Source organism: Odocoileus virginianus, chromosome 7 (genome assembly GCF_023699985.2).
Source record: "Odocoileus virginianus isolate 20LAN1187 ecotype Illinois chromosome 7, Ovbor_1.2, whole genome shotgun sequence".
NCBI lineage: Eukaryota > Metazoa > Chordata > Mammalia > Artiodactyla > Cervidae > Odocoileus > Odocoileus virginianus.
In genome coordinates, this window is record NC_069680.1 from 46,267,187 (window position 1) to 46,283,686 (window position 16,500).

The 16,500-nt window shown below is 35.2% G+C and overlaps 1 protein-coding gene across 2 annotated transcripts in view; it reads left to right on the forward strand.

Moving 5' to 3' along the window:
- The window catches only part of TNKS2 (tankyrase 2), a 65,356-nt gene that overhangs the window by 35,531 nt on the left and 13,325 nt on the right, over positions 1 to 16,500 (forward strand). For both annotated transcript variants that reach the window (XM_070470643.1, XM_020869962.2), the window contains 9 exons: positions 670 to 749; positions 3,905 to 4,050; positions 4,798 to 4,963; positions 5,507 to 5,726; positions 8,405 to 8,514; positions 9,202 to 9,390; positions 10,998 to 11,250; positions 12,114 to 12,196; positions 13,313 to 13,433. In XM_070470643.1, the coding sequence (XP_070326744.1) occupies positions 670 to 749; positions 3,905 to 4,050; positions 4,798 to 4,963; positions 5,507 to 5,726; positions 8,405 to 8,514; positions 9,202 to 9,390; positions 10,998 to 11,250; positions 12,114 to 12,196; positions 13,313 to 13,433 (1,368 nt within the window). The remainder of the gene's footprint in view (positions 1 to 669; positions 750 to 3,904; positions 4,051 to 4,797; positions 4,964 to 5,506; positions 5,727 to 8,404; positions 8,515 to 9,201; positions 9,391 to 10,997; positions 11,251 to 12,113; positions 12,197 to 13,312; positions 13,434 to 16,500) is intronic.

The window sequence follows — 16,500 nt, forward strand, 5'->3', positions numbered from 1 at the left end:
AATCAGTTTTGGTCTTGCCTTTGATGTACTGCTTTAGGATGATTTTCTATTTCAAGATAAATATTCACCTATTTTTTAAAAATACTTTTAAGGTTTAATTTTTCATGCATAGCATCTTTAACCAATCTGAAGTTTATTTGTTCTAAGATACAAGGTATATGTTTTCTTCCTTTCTTAGCGAGATTTAAAATGAGCTATAAAACATAGAGTTTCAGACCTGAAAATAACTTCACTTGTTTCTAATCCAACATCTTTCTTTGTGGAACTGGAACAATCTGAGGCCCAGAAAGGTCAAGTGACTTGTTCCAATTCAGATGGCTAGTCAATGGCAGAACCATGGTTAGGTGTCTAGCTGTTGCTCTCCTTATTTAATACTTTACCACCAGTCACTGACTTCATTATAATCTTTTGTTATCTATTTTATATTCCATTATATTGCTTAAATCTCATTTTATAGTTATTATTCATACCTATATACATTTTACATATGTGGTGTTTCAAAAAAGTTTATACTGCTTTTCCCGTACTACTATGGAGATTTCCTGCATAATTGCCATCAAACTGTAAAAAGAACTTTACTCTCATAAGATGCCTCCCTTAAAACTTGGTCCCATCTTCCAAATAAGAAGTTTATCACTCTTTCTTCTCTTTCTTTCTTTTTTTTTTTAGAGGGTATCCCATTAGGTAATTCAGAGGCAGACAGACAGTTGCTGGAAGCTGCAAAGGCCGGAGATGTAGAAACTGTAAAAGTAAGACTTGATCTTATGGTATTTTTAACATTGGGTTTTTGTTTTGACAGTGTTTCATGAATCCGTACTGTTAAAATGAAAAAATCTAGTTATTTATATGTGCATTGTTTTAAAAGGTAAATAATGCTAATTAGTTCTGCTCTGCAAATAAGAGTCATTGAGTAATGGAAGAAACTTTAGTATCACATGCATCTCAGTAAATACATCACAATTGTAAATTTAGATAACTACATGTTTATGGGAATGCATTTTGTTTAAAGAACCTATTCATTTGTCCCTTTAAAAGAATGAGCTATTTAAAATTATTGTCTCTTCTTGTTTACATATGATACATAAAACAGGAAGGGAAGAAAACTAAACAGTGTATCCCTCTGTCTGTATGTTTATTCTGATTTCTTTGCCTCCTCTCTACCCCTGTGAGGACCCAGTGTTTAAATATAATAATAACACAATGTCACCACTTTCCAGAGCCACTGTCTCCCAATAATCTTCAATTTATCTGGATTGAAATATTTTTTTCTTTTTCAGAAGAACCATCTTGAGCCCTTCTGTGGCCCATCTCCTATAATATTCTTCCACAGAATAACCTTTCCTCAAATTTTGCTTTTACTGTAATACATATGTATTTATGTGATATATAATCATATATAATGTCTTACTGCCTATACCAGATATTCCTGTTCTTACAGAAACTATATTAGTATATCCAGGTATATAATCCAGAAGATTGAAATTTTGAAAGAGCAAGACTGTTTTTCAAATCAACTAATATAAATTAAAATTAACTCAACATGTTTCATGATTAAATAATTTTTTAGTAAAACAATGTTAATTTCAATTTCCAAAGCTAGTAGGAGGGAAAAAGCCCTGTTGTTTTTTCCCCCCACAACAAGACTTTTTAAAAAATGCTTGGTCCTATTTGAGGGAGCATTGATAGGTAATTAGTTTTATTAAAAGCTAAATTATTGATTTGATTCATAGCAGAAGTCTCCATTTGAGGCAGTTTCAGTATATTTCCCTTTGGGGTTCTTAATCCTGAACAGACCTACCCCACAAAGTAAATTTTAGATTTCTTGAGAATGAAACTATGTGAATGATGGTCTCATCAGAACTTGAGCTCTGAGGGTATTTATTCATTGTGCTTTTAAATCAAGAGATTTCTGAAAGTTGATTTTAAAAGTCCATGTGCTCTTTTCCTCCTGCTTTATCTGTGTAGATACTACAGTCACCTACAGGTAACTTCAGATTTCATTGTTTTGAAAGAAAAATGCTATTATGCATTTTTATTATTTGACTTGTTTTGTAGTTATGTTCTCATGCCCTTAATTAGGAGGTTAATATGGTATTGAAAAAGGGATTTTGTTTCTCTTACTGACTAATGAATTACTTACAGAAAAACAAATCATTCAAGTTAAGGATAGTGAGGTGTTTGTCCTGGAGGAAATGGTAAATTGTGTTAGATGGGCAGGTGGAGTTAAAGTCAAGTAGTTGATTTTTATGTGTTGGGCGGAGGTGGTGATAAAAAATTGTAATGCTCATCCATTTACATATATTAAAGAGCATAAAGCTGTGTTCAGTATGCCTACTATTAAAAACCAGACTTTGTTTTCATAAAGATAAAAGAAGACCATAGGAAGAAACAGATGAAGTGAGGATGAGACTGGGTGCAGTAATTGTACTTAGAGAATGAAATAATGCCATTTAATTAAGGAGGACCGTCCTCTCTCCCTGTGATAGGTATTAGGCTGTCTTCCCTTACCTCTACTTTTAAAGTCACTTACTGAAAATTCATCTCCATCAACCTTTCTATTCCTTGTGTATCTGTAGACAGGCATCTTGGTGTGAATCACTGAGACACCACCCGTGCATGTTTCCCAGTGAGCACTTAATTATGTGCTTGGTTGTGTGTGTCTACTGGTGAGCTGTCAGGCTAGATACTTAGACACCTACTACTAGAAAACTGCTCTGAATGGACAGAGTTAAACTTGAGAGCTAGGGAGTTAGAGTGGCCAGTGATAACTACTGAATCTAGCAGCAACACTTTACACATGTTGAAAATACTTATTCCCTAGAGCTGACTTCAGACCCACAAAACACCCTTTCTCAGTGATAGAACACTGAATGTGTGTATCTAACAAGCTCTCATGTGGAAAGCAACTGAATAGCTTTATCAGACCTGTTATTAAACCTGTTGCGGTAAAACCACTGATCCTTGGCTCCTTTGGTTTATTAGGCTTAGCTTATCTCTGCTTTTAGGGTAGGCTAGTAAAAAAGAGAAAATATTTTTACTAATATTCTTTTTACTAAAATATTCTTTTGACTTTTTTTTAAACACCATGATTTATTATCTGTGCTGCTTTCTTTCCTCAAATATTCATACTTTTCATGCAAAATACCCTTGAGTATTTTGAGTGTTACAGCTTTTCTCAGCCAGACTTCTCATCAGAACAACAAAAACAAACAAAAAAAATGTAAAAACTTCTGAGTGACTTCTTAACTCTCCCAAGGATGGTACATAACCTATAGCAATCTATTAATTAATTCATTCCATATAATACAGTATAATTCTCTAGGTATAATTCCTTGACAGTCAGCATCAGCATCATATGGGAACTTGTTAGAAAGGCAACTTCTCAGGCCCAGTCCCAGACATCTGGAGGCTGGACCCAATGCACATGAAAATTTAAGAACCACTGTTCTAGAACAGTACTCCTCAGATTTTTAATGTGCTTACAGATCACCTAGAGATCATGTCAGAATGCAGAGTCTGATTGAGTAGGTCAGAGCGTCTGAGAATCTGAGTTTTTAACAAGTTCCCAGGTGATGCCAATGCTTCTATGATCCAGTGTATCTGTATATATATTTGCCACAAAATGGAAATTACTGTTGCTTACTGCTACTTACATTACCTTTATGTAAATAGTAGTAATGGTAATAATAAAATTTACCCACTAGCTTTAGCAAAAGAAGATGATTACAGATAAGAGGACCAGAGGGATTGCCAATAAAGGACAAGATGAAATAATAAATAGCAAAGAGTGTCTGAGAAATTTGATGAGACAAAATAAGTCAGGCATTTGAAATTTCTACTAGATGAATGAAAACAAGAAGTCAGAATATATAGCATCATGTGTATACTGTGTTGCATCCTACAGAAACTGTGTACTGTTCAGAGTGTCAACTGCAGAGACATTGAAGGGCGTCAGTCTACACCGCTCCATTTTGCAGCTGGCTATAATCGGGTGTCTGTGGTGGAATATCTGCTGCAGCACGGAGCTGATGTGCACGCTAAAGATAAAGGGCAAGTACTAGCCATTGCTGTGGCCTCTCTGTGCCTTTATCTGACCCTCTTAGGAAAATCTGAAAACATTTTTATGAGATGGTGGTTCTTTTATTTTCACAGAAGTCTGTTCTCTAACATTGGCTTAAGTATACTTCTTAATTTCAGTTAAGATTTTATGATTTTTATGAAGTAGCATTTTTATGAAGACTTAGTTGCTTAATGCCTTGTTATTTTATAATAGCCAAGGAGATTGCAACAATAGTGTGATACTGATTTTTAATGTAGTAAATATTTTAGTTTGCATTGAGGATACTTTATTTCTTCCAGTTTATATTAATTAAAGAAAAAAAATACTTCTTGGGAATCCCCTGTTGGTTCAGTGGATCTCACTGCCATGGCCCCAGGTTCAACTCAGTCCCTGGTCAGGGAACTAAAATCCCATAAACTGTGCTCTGTGGCCAAAAGAGAAAAAAATAAATAAATAAAAATATATAATTCTTAATCCTACATATTGCAAAATAGATGCTTGTTATGTTCTCTGCAATTTTAAGTATTTTTAAAATTTCAAAAAATAAAAATAAAAAAATAAAATTTCCTCTCTGCCCCTGCCAAAGTAATTCCATTTCTGCTTACAATAAATTTTGGTTCTGTAAATTAAAATCAGTAAAATTTCTTGTACAATTCAAGAAGTTTATCATCTCTGTGTAGTTATTTAAATTAAAATATATCTTTGTGTTTTGTTTTTTATTTAACTTTTCATTTCAGAGGCCTTGTACCTTTGCACAATGCGTGTTCTTACGGACATTATGAAGTTGCAGAACTTCTTGTTAAGCATGGAGCAGTAGTTAATGTAGCTGACTTATGGAAATTTACACCTTTACATGAAGCTGCAGCCAAAGGAAAATATGAAATTTGCAAACTTCTGCTTCAGGTATATTTAAGTATTTATGGACAGGGTATATAACATAGAATATGTTTATTATATTACTTGTAACTCCAAACTTTAATCTTAAAGGGATAGGAAGCAAAACTCTAATTATGTACCTAGATTTCAGAATAAATGTCATGAACACTATGGTTTATTTAGCACTAATGAAATTGATAGTATATTGGTGTCTGCACTGGTACCAGTGTAGGTATTTTACAGTAAAATAAGACTGTAGTTAAATTTATACTTTATGCGAACATTGAAATGTTTGTGAAAACTAAAAATAGCATATGTGAACGGTAATTTTTAGTGAAATACTGTTTTGTTTTGAATGTAGTTTAAAGTTTTGGTTATATTCTTGCATTAATTAAAGCTCAATAATATTTAAGTGTCTATTTTTTATTGTAATTTTTTGTGTATTAAGCATTATTAACAGTCATGTTAACCTTTAAGGTAGAGTCTCTGTATAAAATAGATTAACTATTTTCTCATCATCCAAAGGCAAACTTAAGCTAAACCTTCCCTTTCTGTTTTTCACATGCCCAGCATGGTGCAGACCCCACAAAGAAAAACAGAGATGGAAATACTCCTTTAGATCTGGTTAAAGATGGAGATACAGATATTCAAGATCTACTTAGGGGAGATGCAGCTTTATTGGATGCTGCCAAGAAGGGTTGTTTAGCCAGAGTAAAGAAGTTGTCTTCACCAGATAATGTAAATTGCCGTGATACACAAGGCCGACATTCAACACCCTTACATTTAGCAGGTAGGTGAATGAAATGTCACAGACTTAGGCTGGTACATCTAAGATTCATTTTACCTGAGTAAAATATTTCCTGTAAGTAAATTTGAAAGATTTGAATCAGGTGTCTTCTAATACCATTATACAGGGCCGTGTTCTCTACAGTATAGCAATTTACATTCAGTAAGAATAATTGAAAGAGGCTTTGCCAGTCTCCATGTGCTTTAGAACCTTTATTCCAGGTCATCATGTTGTTTGAATCATCTTTGGTGAATGTGTTTTCACTGTAGAAGCTTTGAAAATATGCCTGCTTGAGTCAGCCTTCCTGATGGGAAGTTAAAATTTTCCATTCTTCTAATGATAGTTGTTAAACGGAAGCAGAAAAAAGTCTTTAGACTTCCAAAAGTTACACATAATTCTTGTTATTTGTTGTATTAGTTTGTAAGGCCTGCCTTAACAAATTACCACAGACTAGGTGGCTTAAACAACAGAAATGTATTTTCTCAGCTTTGGAAATGTTGGCAGAATTGGGTTTTCTGAGGCCTCAGTCCTTGGCTTGCAGATGGCCACCTTCTCTCTGAGTCCTCACATGGCCTTTTCTGTGTGTATGTGCATCCCTGGTGTCTCTGTGTCCTAACTTCCTCCTCTTACAAGGACAGCAGTCATGTTGAATTAGAGCTGACCTCACGGCCTTGTTTTAACTGAATTACCTCTTAAAAGGCTTTATCTTCAAGTACAGTCACATTCTAAGGTACTAATGATTAGGGCCTCACCATAGGAAATTTGGGGGGTATAGTAGAATACCTAACATTCGTTCTGAGTTCTCACTCGTGAAGCTGGCACGGTGTATCTTTGTCTTCACTGCATGTGGTGCAGCATTGTGATTTCAGTACAACTTTCTGAGCTGCATTGAAGGTGCTGGCAGGACTTCCCTGGCAGTCTAGAGGTTAAGACTCTGCTTCCACTGCAGGGGCATGGGTTCAGTCCCAGATCAGAGAACTAAGATCCCACATGCCTCGTGGCCAAAAAATAATAATATTTTTTAAATAAAAATGCATATACCTTTTAAAAAAAGAAGAAAAAGTTGCTAGGGAGTGGGTCATTAAAATCACTGAGCTACTAGTCTTTTAGTGGAGTTGCTTCATAGGCATGTTTGACCCATACAGATTAGTATAAATATACATGGTTTAAAAAGAGAAAAAAGGAATGCAGGTGTTTCTGCCACTTTGTGTAATGTGGGAAGTTCTCTTCTGTCACTTCCTTTCAGTCTCACATTGTGAGCAACTATGTTCCTAGGGAATTTTTTGTTTATTTTTTGGCCATGCCTGGCAGTGTGGCATGCAGGATCTTAGTTTCCCAACCAGGTATCAAACCCAGGCCCCCTGCAGTGGAAGCACAGAGTCCCAACCATTTCCACCAGCTAAGTCCCATAAGAGATTTTAGTGTTTGTGGTTTATACCTTTAAATTATGACCCTGTGTGAGTTGGGAACCCACAGGTCAAGGGAAAGAATTACTCCATCTATGTGTCTTTTAGAGCATTTTGGAAGTGATAAACCACAAATGCTAACAAAGCGAGGTAAGACTTTTCTTCCTCTGGCAATCAGGAGTTAGTAGTCCATGTAAGACAAAATGTGGCCTGATCTCTGATTTGGATTGTGCCATGCATAATTACTTACATAGGCTTTGAATCTTTATGGTAGCTTATCTTGAACACTGAGTATTACTTTGTAAGTGTGTGTTATCTTTGTAAGTGGCAAATACATTGTACACACAAAACATTTCTCACGTAGTATTACGCTTTGAGACATGGAAGGACTTTTGAATTTGGTGTATTTACCTTATGGTAGTTTTGTTTTTCTTGATCTTACTTTTTTTTTTTTTTTTTTGCTTTAGATGTCTCAGCAAAAGGCTGAAAACTGCAATAAAAGTGAATGAATTATATATTTTGAACTATTGTAAAGTTTCAAGTGATAGCTGATTTTATGTTGGCAAAGTTAAATTCCAGATTTGCTTTCAAACTATGATTATGTGTCAAATACAATATATCAACACATACTTTTTTTTCTTTTTTTTTTTTTTACCAAGAACACATACTAAGATAGCTGTCGGTTCCCAAGATGACAGCTGGGGCATTATAGTACATTTATAAAATACTCAGTTTTACTACTTCATGGCTTTAGCAGCAGTAGATTCTGCTGCCAGTAGAGATGTGTACCCTTATATTCTCTCTGGCAAAAAAACATGTCTTTGTGACCTTCTGAGGAAATGGGACCCCGAGACCCACTGATGTGTTGTCTTCTGCTCTGCCAGCCACTTCTGTTCCTAACTTTGCTTTTAGGATGCCTTTTACTTGCAGCCTTGAGACCATTTACCTGAGGTCAGGAAGTTGTGTATACAATAACCATGAAGGCAGGGACTTTGTTAAGAAGGTTTTAAAAGGGACGATTTAAGTAAATCAAGCAATATAACTTTAGAATCTCAAAAAGAAATGAATTTCATCACTGAAAACGTCCAACTTGAGTCCAGTGGGCAATTTTTTTTCATAAGCTAAATCTTTAATAGATTCCATTGGAAAATTTCAGATTTCTATAAAAGCTCTTATTTTAAAAATCCTATCTTTTAGAAATATATATATATGTGTGTGTGTGTAGCTATTTTTATATTAACAAGTAAAAGTCATTTTACTTCTTTTCTAAATTAGCTGGTTATAATAATTTAGAAGTTGCAGAGTATCTCCTACAACATGGAGCTGATGTAAATGCTCAGGACAAAGGAGGACTTATTCCTTTACACAATGCAGCATCTTATGGCGTAAGTTCTTTCGTGTTAGCTTTTAAAATGTTAGAAGTTTTCTCAGTGAAAATCAGTATTACAATTCAAAGGAAACTTAGTTTGACTCTCTCATTTTACCGAGAATAAATATGAGCGCTAAAGATTAAATAACTTCCAAGTTTCAATTCTCAGTCTGTTGTAGCTTGCTGGGAGCTTGCTGTGTGACATGGGACGTTTTGTCTTTCATTGTTTCACCTTCCTTAGCACACATCTCTTCTTTTCAGTGAGATGTTAGTGATTTTGTTTATTTGTTGGTACCCAGAAAATCCACTGGGATTCATACAAATCTGTTGAGATCAGATGCATTGTTTCTGACTTATATTTAATAGCCTTGAATATTAACCATCAGTATTGACCATCTTCAGTTGATTAATTAAGGAAGGCTGCAGGTTTATAAATTGATGTTTAGCAGTTATAACACTTAAATGAGATATTGTTAAAGTTCTGTTAGTTTAGTTTCTTCCTGTGTAGTATTCTTATCTATTTTCTAGATATTTTCTCAAGTTATGTAAATGTCTACCACTGTAATTTTTAATCAATAGCCCATAAATTTTGATGGGGAAAAAGCACATTTTTTCATTTCTAGAGTATAGCTAGTGTCTTTTTAAGAACTAAAATATGATAAAGTAATAATTCAGACTGTAATAAGTTGGTTTTCTTTTTCAGCATGTAGATGTAGCAGCTTTACTAATAAAATATAATGCATGTGTCAATGCTACGGACAAATGGGCTTTCACACCTTTGCACGAGGCAGCCCAGAAGGGACGAACACAGCTTTGTGCATTACTGTTGGCCCATGGAGCTGATCCAACGCTTAAAAATCAGGAAGGACAAACACCTTTAGATTTAGTTTCAGTAAGTGATGAGATCTTTGAAAAAATCTCAGTGCTTTCCTGATGTTTTAAAAATTCCCTTGGTGTATATATATATAATGTCTTCATGGTGAATGTGGCAAAATCTGGCTTTTAGCTTGGTTTAAATTTTGGATCTCTTTGGTATTAAAATATAGTAAATAGTAGAATTATCAGTTATTGTAAGCTGAGTATTTTTAGAAATGGGAAAGAGAAGTATAAGGTATACTGCTTACATTAGTTGGGAAACAAGCAGGCAGGGTGCTTCATGAAATTTAGTTCAGCTGGTTGGATAGAATTTTCTAAGAAGCTGACAGCTCAACTGTATTTGCAGGATTATTTCTTAAGGGAAATGTCCTTCCAGTTCCAAACTAACTTAGAAGTGAACTTTTTTTCATTCAGTCCACCCATGTGTTAGTCCACTAGATGTAATTAAGTGACATTGAAACAGGATGCCCTAGCTAACATGCTTGGGCTTGAGTCAAACAGACCTGCCTTAGAATTCTAGCTCTACCACTTAACAGTTGTATGGTTTTGCAGGTTGCTTAACCTCAAAGCCTCAGTTACCTAATCTGTTAATGGAGGTAAAATGTATTTGGTTAATATGAGAATTAAATGAGAGGATGTACCTCATGCTCTCGGGTACATAAGAAGTATCCAGTAAATTGTGCTATTATTATTTTTAAGTGTTACATACCAACTATGAGTGTCATGGGAGTCCTCAGATTCAGGGAAAGAAGGTGAGGATTGAAAAGGTAGTATAAATGACAAGCCATGAAAACAAGTACTGATTTACTTCTTGCTGAATGTTAATTACTTGGTGTCTTAATTGAGCATTGTAAAAGAATAGTTGTTGTTTAATTGCTAAGTCATGTCTGACTCTTTTGGGACCGTATGGACTGTAGCCCACCAGGCTCCTCTGTCTATGGGATTTCCCAAGCAAGAATACTGGAGTGGGTTCCATTTCCTTCTCCAGGGGATATTCCCAACCCTGGGATCGAATCCACATCTCCTGCTTGCCAGGCGGATTCTTCACCACTGAGCCACCGAAAGAATAGTATTTGTTACTAATTAAATTAATATACCAGTAAATTTGGGGATTTTTTTCCGTTCTGGCATATTTGATTAAAATTATATCTTTATTCCCTACCCTTCCAAATGTTCAATTTTGAGAAACAAATATGTTGCTGAAATTTTTCCCCAAAAAATCAACCATCATTGTGTTTGCTAAAGTTCTGCATAGGTTGAATTACTTCAGAATGCCTTTAAAAGTTTTCAGATCTTACTTTTTAAAGTTTATATTTCTAAAATTAATTTCAGTACATCAGTACATCAATCATGATGTCTTAGGATTTTTTTTCTTGCTTTGCCACATCTTACACTTTTATTTTGTATGCCTCAGAGTATGTGTTCTATATTATGTTTCACAATAACAACTTAGCTGAATATCACTTATTTGCTTCACTTTTTAAAATAATCATTTTTATATAAGCAATTCTAGTGCAAATCTGCTCGGGTTTTGTCTTTTTTTTTAAATGCATTCTGTTGGGTATAGTAGAGTTTTACAACCTGCTTACTGTGGATTTCCTCTCTCTCTGACATGTACTCCAGGCAGATGATGTCAGTGCTCTCCTGACAGCAGCCATGCCCCCTTCTGCTCTGCCTTCATGTTACAAACCTCAAGTGCTCAATGGCATGAGAAGCCCAGGAGCCACTGCAGATGCTCTGTCTTCGGGTCCATCCAGCCCATCAAGCCTTTCTGCAGCCAGCAGTCTTGACAACTTATCTGGCAGTTTTTCTGAACTATCTTCAGTAGTCAGTTCAAGTGGAACAGAGGGTGCTTCCAGTTTGGAGAAAAAGGAAGGTGAGACATTCAGCCAAAATAACTGATATTGGATTGCTGAAAAGTAATTTTTAATATTATTATTGAAATTCTAATGAAAGTTTTTCCCTCCATGTTCAGACTTGATGAGGTTCTAATGCTAACCTACTCTTTAGATGTAAACATACTTTTTGAAAGCTATAGAAATGCTTTTGGTTGAGTACTATGGCTTTATTTGTCTCTTCCAGCGTATTATAATTTTGAGTTTTGGGGTTTTTTTTTTTTTTTTAAAGAAAAGGAAAGAAATTCTGTGGCAGTCCAGTGATTAGGACTTGACACTTTCATGGCCATGGGCCTTGTTTCAATCCATAATTGGGTAACTAAGATCCCGCAAGCCACATGGTGCTGCCAAAAAAGAAAAAAAAGGCACATATACCTATAGTCTTTTTACCTTAAGATAGGGAAACTTTGTTTTTGCATTCAGATATAATTGACATATAATAATATATTAGTTTAAGCTGTATGGAAACTTAAAGATACAATTTAAAATAATTCTCTTTAAAAAGAAAAGATTTCTTTGTAACATGTGAGTGCCCTTTCTTTTAATGATGAAATTTTATAGCTTTTTCGTCACTTTTTTTTTGGTGTGGCAGCACATATATGGGCTCTTAGTTTCCTGACTAGGGATCAAACCTGTGCCCCCTGCATTGGGAGTGCAGAGTCTTAACCACTGGACCCCCATGGAAGTCCTCTTTGTAATTTTGATATTAAGTTTAATATTATATTGTGATGGCTGTTATATTTTGTTTCATCTTTATATTCTTTGTAATATCACAAAACTTGGCTGTTCTGTTGATACACATTATTCTGATGTGAAATTCTGTGTTGTTTTTTTTACTTTCCAGTTCCAGGAATAGATTTTAGCATTACTCAATTTGTAAGAAATCTTGGACTTGAACACCTAATGGATATATTTGAGCGAGAACAGGTAAGTACATGAGTTGTTTCACTTGGTTTGCTGTTTTGGGGAACCTCAAGGGAAAAATAGAAACTTTTGAAATGCCCTGAACCATTCAACATATTGAAGACTGAAAAGGATGTTTTTTTTTTTTAAGGACTGGAAATCAATCCCTCTTCTAATTTGGCTTGTTTTTTTTCCATTTAGTTTGTTGCTCTTGTTGTTTACTCACTAAGTCATGTTTAGTTTCTTAGCACATAAAAATTGTTTCTTATGTGGTAACAAAATAGCTTTCTTCAATAAATCTAGCTTATGCATTTCTTAAAGGTAAGTTATCCCTGACCTCAGTTTGTTCAATTCTCTTACATCAATCATTACCAACTCTGTGCCTGTCACATTGCTAACCACTTTGGGAAACTATATAAACACACATACTATATATCTGGGCTTTTCTTGAATAGTCCTAATTTAAGTTTTCTGTCAGAGTACATTTACTGATTTTTTGAGTTCAGAAAATGTAATTATTGTAGACTTGTACCTCTAAGGATTTTAATCTAGTTACGGAGCTATAGCAAGAACATATGAAGAATTAAGTTTTTGGCATAGAAATTCAAATAAAGAGTTATTACAAGCCAGACTATTCAAAGAAAGCTTCATGAAAGGTTTGTAAATAATACAGGATTTTAAAGAATGCCTTCAGTTTCACAAGATGGGAATCATATATTCAGGGTTAAAAGGATTAGTTTGAACAATGATGCTGAAGTTATTAGTTAACATAATGCAGAATCTGTAGGAACATTACATTAAGACATTGTATAAATAGTTGGATATAAAGTGATAGTGGAGAAGATAAAATTATGTGCCTAAGTATGGTTAATTTGAAAATGTATTTTTGTTTTGCAGTTTAATTCCACTCAGGTTCAAATACTAAATGAAAATAATGATGTTTTTGGTTAGTTCTTGATTCAACTTGTTTAATTAACTGCAGCTTTTCAGTTTTAGTTTAATAGCTGATATGCTTTCATTTCTGTGTTGTGTTCAGAAGTCATTTGAAATAAATACATAAGTCTAATAACATTGTGAGAACACCAATATATGAATGTCTTCCAGACAAGTCTTCTAAACAGTTTCATTCTCTTTTGTAAGATCACGTTGGATGTATTAGTTGAGATGGGACACAAGGAGTTGAAAGAGATTGGAATCAATGCTTATGGACATAGACACAAATTAATTAAAGGAGTTGAGAGGCTTATCTCTGGACAACAAGGTATTTCATTTTAAGTCATTGCTATCATCAATTTAACAGCTTGCATAAAGGCAGCCCTCAACTTACTAAAGGATAATTTTTAAATCTCTGATAGTCCACTTGATGAGAAGAGTACTAATGAGGATTCTGGAAACCTGGGGTCAAATCTTAAATCTGCCACTGTTAGGCTTCCTGAACTGCTTACCTTTAACTCTGTGAACCTAAGTGACGTGTCTGGGCCATTCAGAAATATGGGTGTTATTTTAGCTCAGGTTTTTTCTATTATTTCCATTCACTCATTTCTGAAGTTATTGTAGCTCAAAAATTATATTGTTCTAAAAGATCTGAAACTTGGATATCTCATATGGTAATATAATAGGTAACGACTAGGTGTTCAGGCCTGCCTGTAAAATAATATTGTAAATCTCTTTTGCTGTAAATAGTTACATTTTAAACACTTACTATAAAAGTACAAGGAAACAATAATGTTGCATCTAAGGAAACATATTGAAACAAAGTTGAATAATACTTTATTCCTCTTGAATGTTGATACATAAAGAAGATGCAAATTGCATTTATTCAGCAAATGTTCACACTTTCTGTATATCAGGTCTTGGTGTAAAAGATGAGTTATTTTAGTTGTCAGAACCACATTTTAAGTTTCTTGTTCAACTGAGGGAGTGATATACCCTGAGATTAGAAGCATCCTATAATTGAAGACCTGGCTGTACAACTGGGGTTAAAGACAAACCTCCATTAGCAAAACTGAGCGAATTTTGAGGAAAGAATGTATGTTATCCAGGATAGGGTCTTATCTCTTGAGGAACAAAAAGAGAACTTTGAAAGTTCGGTGATTCAAGCTAAGGAATGCTTTAAACTGAATTTCTGGATTAGGATTGATTAACGGTAGATGCACTTTATTTCCCTGATAGGAACTAGGGCAAAGTGTTTAAAATGTGAGCTAGTCTTAGATATTCCTGGTATAGAAGACAAAATTTTATAAGATAAAGAAGAGGGCAGACTCGAGGCTTTTTGGAATGTGAGTATTCAGAGGAACTAGAACCCTCGATCTTAGACTCCGTTTCATGCCTCTGCTAGAAAACACTTGTGAATTTGGTAGGGAGGCAGTTAACACTGTTTAAAGGCTCAGGAAACAATGATAGAAACAGATACACTGCTTCCAAGTGGCAGAGGTACGTCCCTCCCTGCCGCATTTGGTCCTCTGGTCATTCTGATGACATCCAGCTGCAGTTGAGTAGGAACATTGATTCCTATGTGAAGGAGAAACACCACAACAACACAGGATGACTGTGTCTGATCTAGCACATCAGGGTCACTTTCCTACATAAAGTTACCACCTGCCTTATCTTTATTTGCAGCTAAGAGTCTGTATAATAGTGGCATTATACCCAGTTTGCAAATTAGAACCAGTGGCAAACTTCTGACTGTCTCTTACCTTGCTGACTTAACAGCCTTGACTATTATTCAGTGCGTCAAGTCAACAGATTACATGTTCTGATCTTTCAGCACTTATGAGTATCTTCTTGGGGCATTCGAAGATGCCTTAGTCCAGTGTCTGTCACAGACTTTATTCTCTTAAGTGTTTTTTCTATAAAATGTCCTCCTGTGTATACTTGTCATAGTTCCCATAGATATTATAATGCAGCCATACCTATACATCATTATTAGGGTTTCGCATGTTTGTGATAGTTCTATTATTCAGACCAGAACAGTGCTCTTAGTCTCTAGAGGGAAACTGCCACGCATTAACCCAGCAGCAGAGGACTTATATGCAGAGTACATCATGTGAAATGCCAGGCTGGATGAATTACAGACTGGAATCAAGATTGCTGGGAGAAATGTCAGCAACCTCAGATATGCAGATGATACTACTTTAATGGCAGAAAGTGAAGAACTAAAGTGCCTCTTGATGAAGGTGAAAGAAAAGAGCAAAAAAGCTGGCTTAAAACTCAGCATTCAAAAAATGAAGATCATGGCATCCAGTCCTATCACTTTGTGGCAAATACATGGGGAAAATGTGGAAACAGTGTCAGATTTCATTTTCTTGGTCTCCAAAATCACTGCAGACAGTGACTGTAGCCATGAAAGTAAAAGACACCTGCTCCTTGGAAGAATACCTATGACGAACCTAAACAGTGTATTTAAAAGCAGAGACATCACTTTGCCAACAAAGGTGCGTATAGTCAAAGCTATGGTTTTTCCAGTAGTCATATATGAATGTGAAAGTTGGACTGTGAAGAAAGCTGAGTACCAAAGAATTGATGCTTTTAAACTGGGGTGCTGGAGAAGACTCTTGAGTGTCCCTTGGACAGCACGGAGATCAAACCTGTCAATACTAATGGAAATCAACCCTGAATATCTATTGAAAGGAATGGTGCTGAAGCTGAAGCTCCAATACTTAGGCCACCTGCTGCGAAGAGCTGACTCACTAGAAAAGACCCTGATGCTGGGAAGGATTGAAGGCAAGAGGAGAAGGGGATGACATAGGATGAGATGGTTGGATGGCATCACTGACTCAGTGTTACATGAGTTTGAGCAAACTCTGGGAGAAGGAGATAGTGAAGGACAGGGAAGCCTGGCATGCTGCAGTCCATGGAGTAGCAAAGAATCGGACATGACTTAGTGACTGAGTAACAACAAAAAAGTACTTGAGTCCTACCTGAGAAAACAGTGGAGCTCTGGAGATCTTGGAGAGATTAAAGGAAGGTTGTGTTAACAGATACAACAAAGAAATTAGAAAATCCTATGTAAGATTCCATTTTAAAAGCTTTTATGAGAGTAAAAATACGAAAGTATATATGATCTTAACTGTTGATTAACTGTTGACATTCAGAAAATAGGGTAAATTCATTGCTGAAGTGAATCTATTATGAGTTAGAATAAGCATTCCATCGTTAGTAAGCTTTATGACTTCTCATTCTTGGATAATTTAAAATTACCTGCGGCCATGCTAGTTTCTTCTCGGTCTTACAAAAAATAAAGGGACCAAATGCTGAAAGGGCTGCTTAGTTAATAAAGGAAATAATTTGAAGAATAAAACATATGACACATAGGAGATAAAGAATAG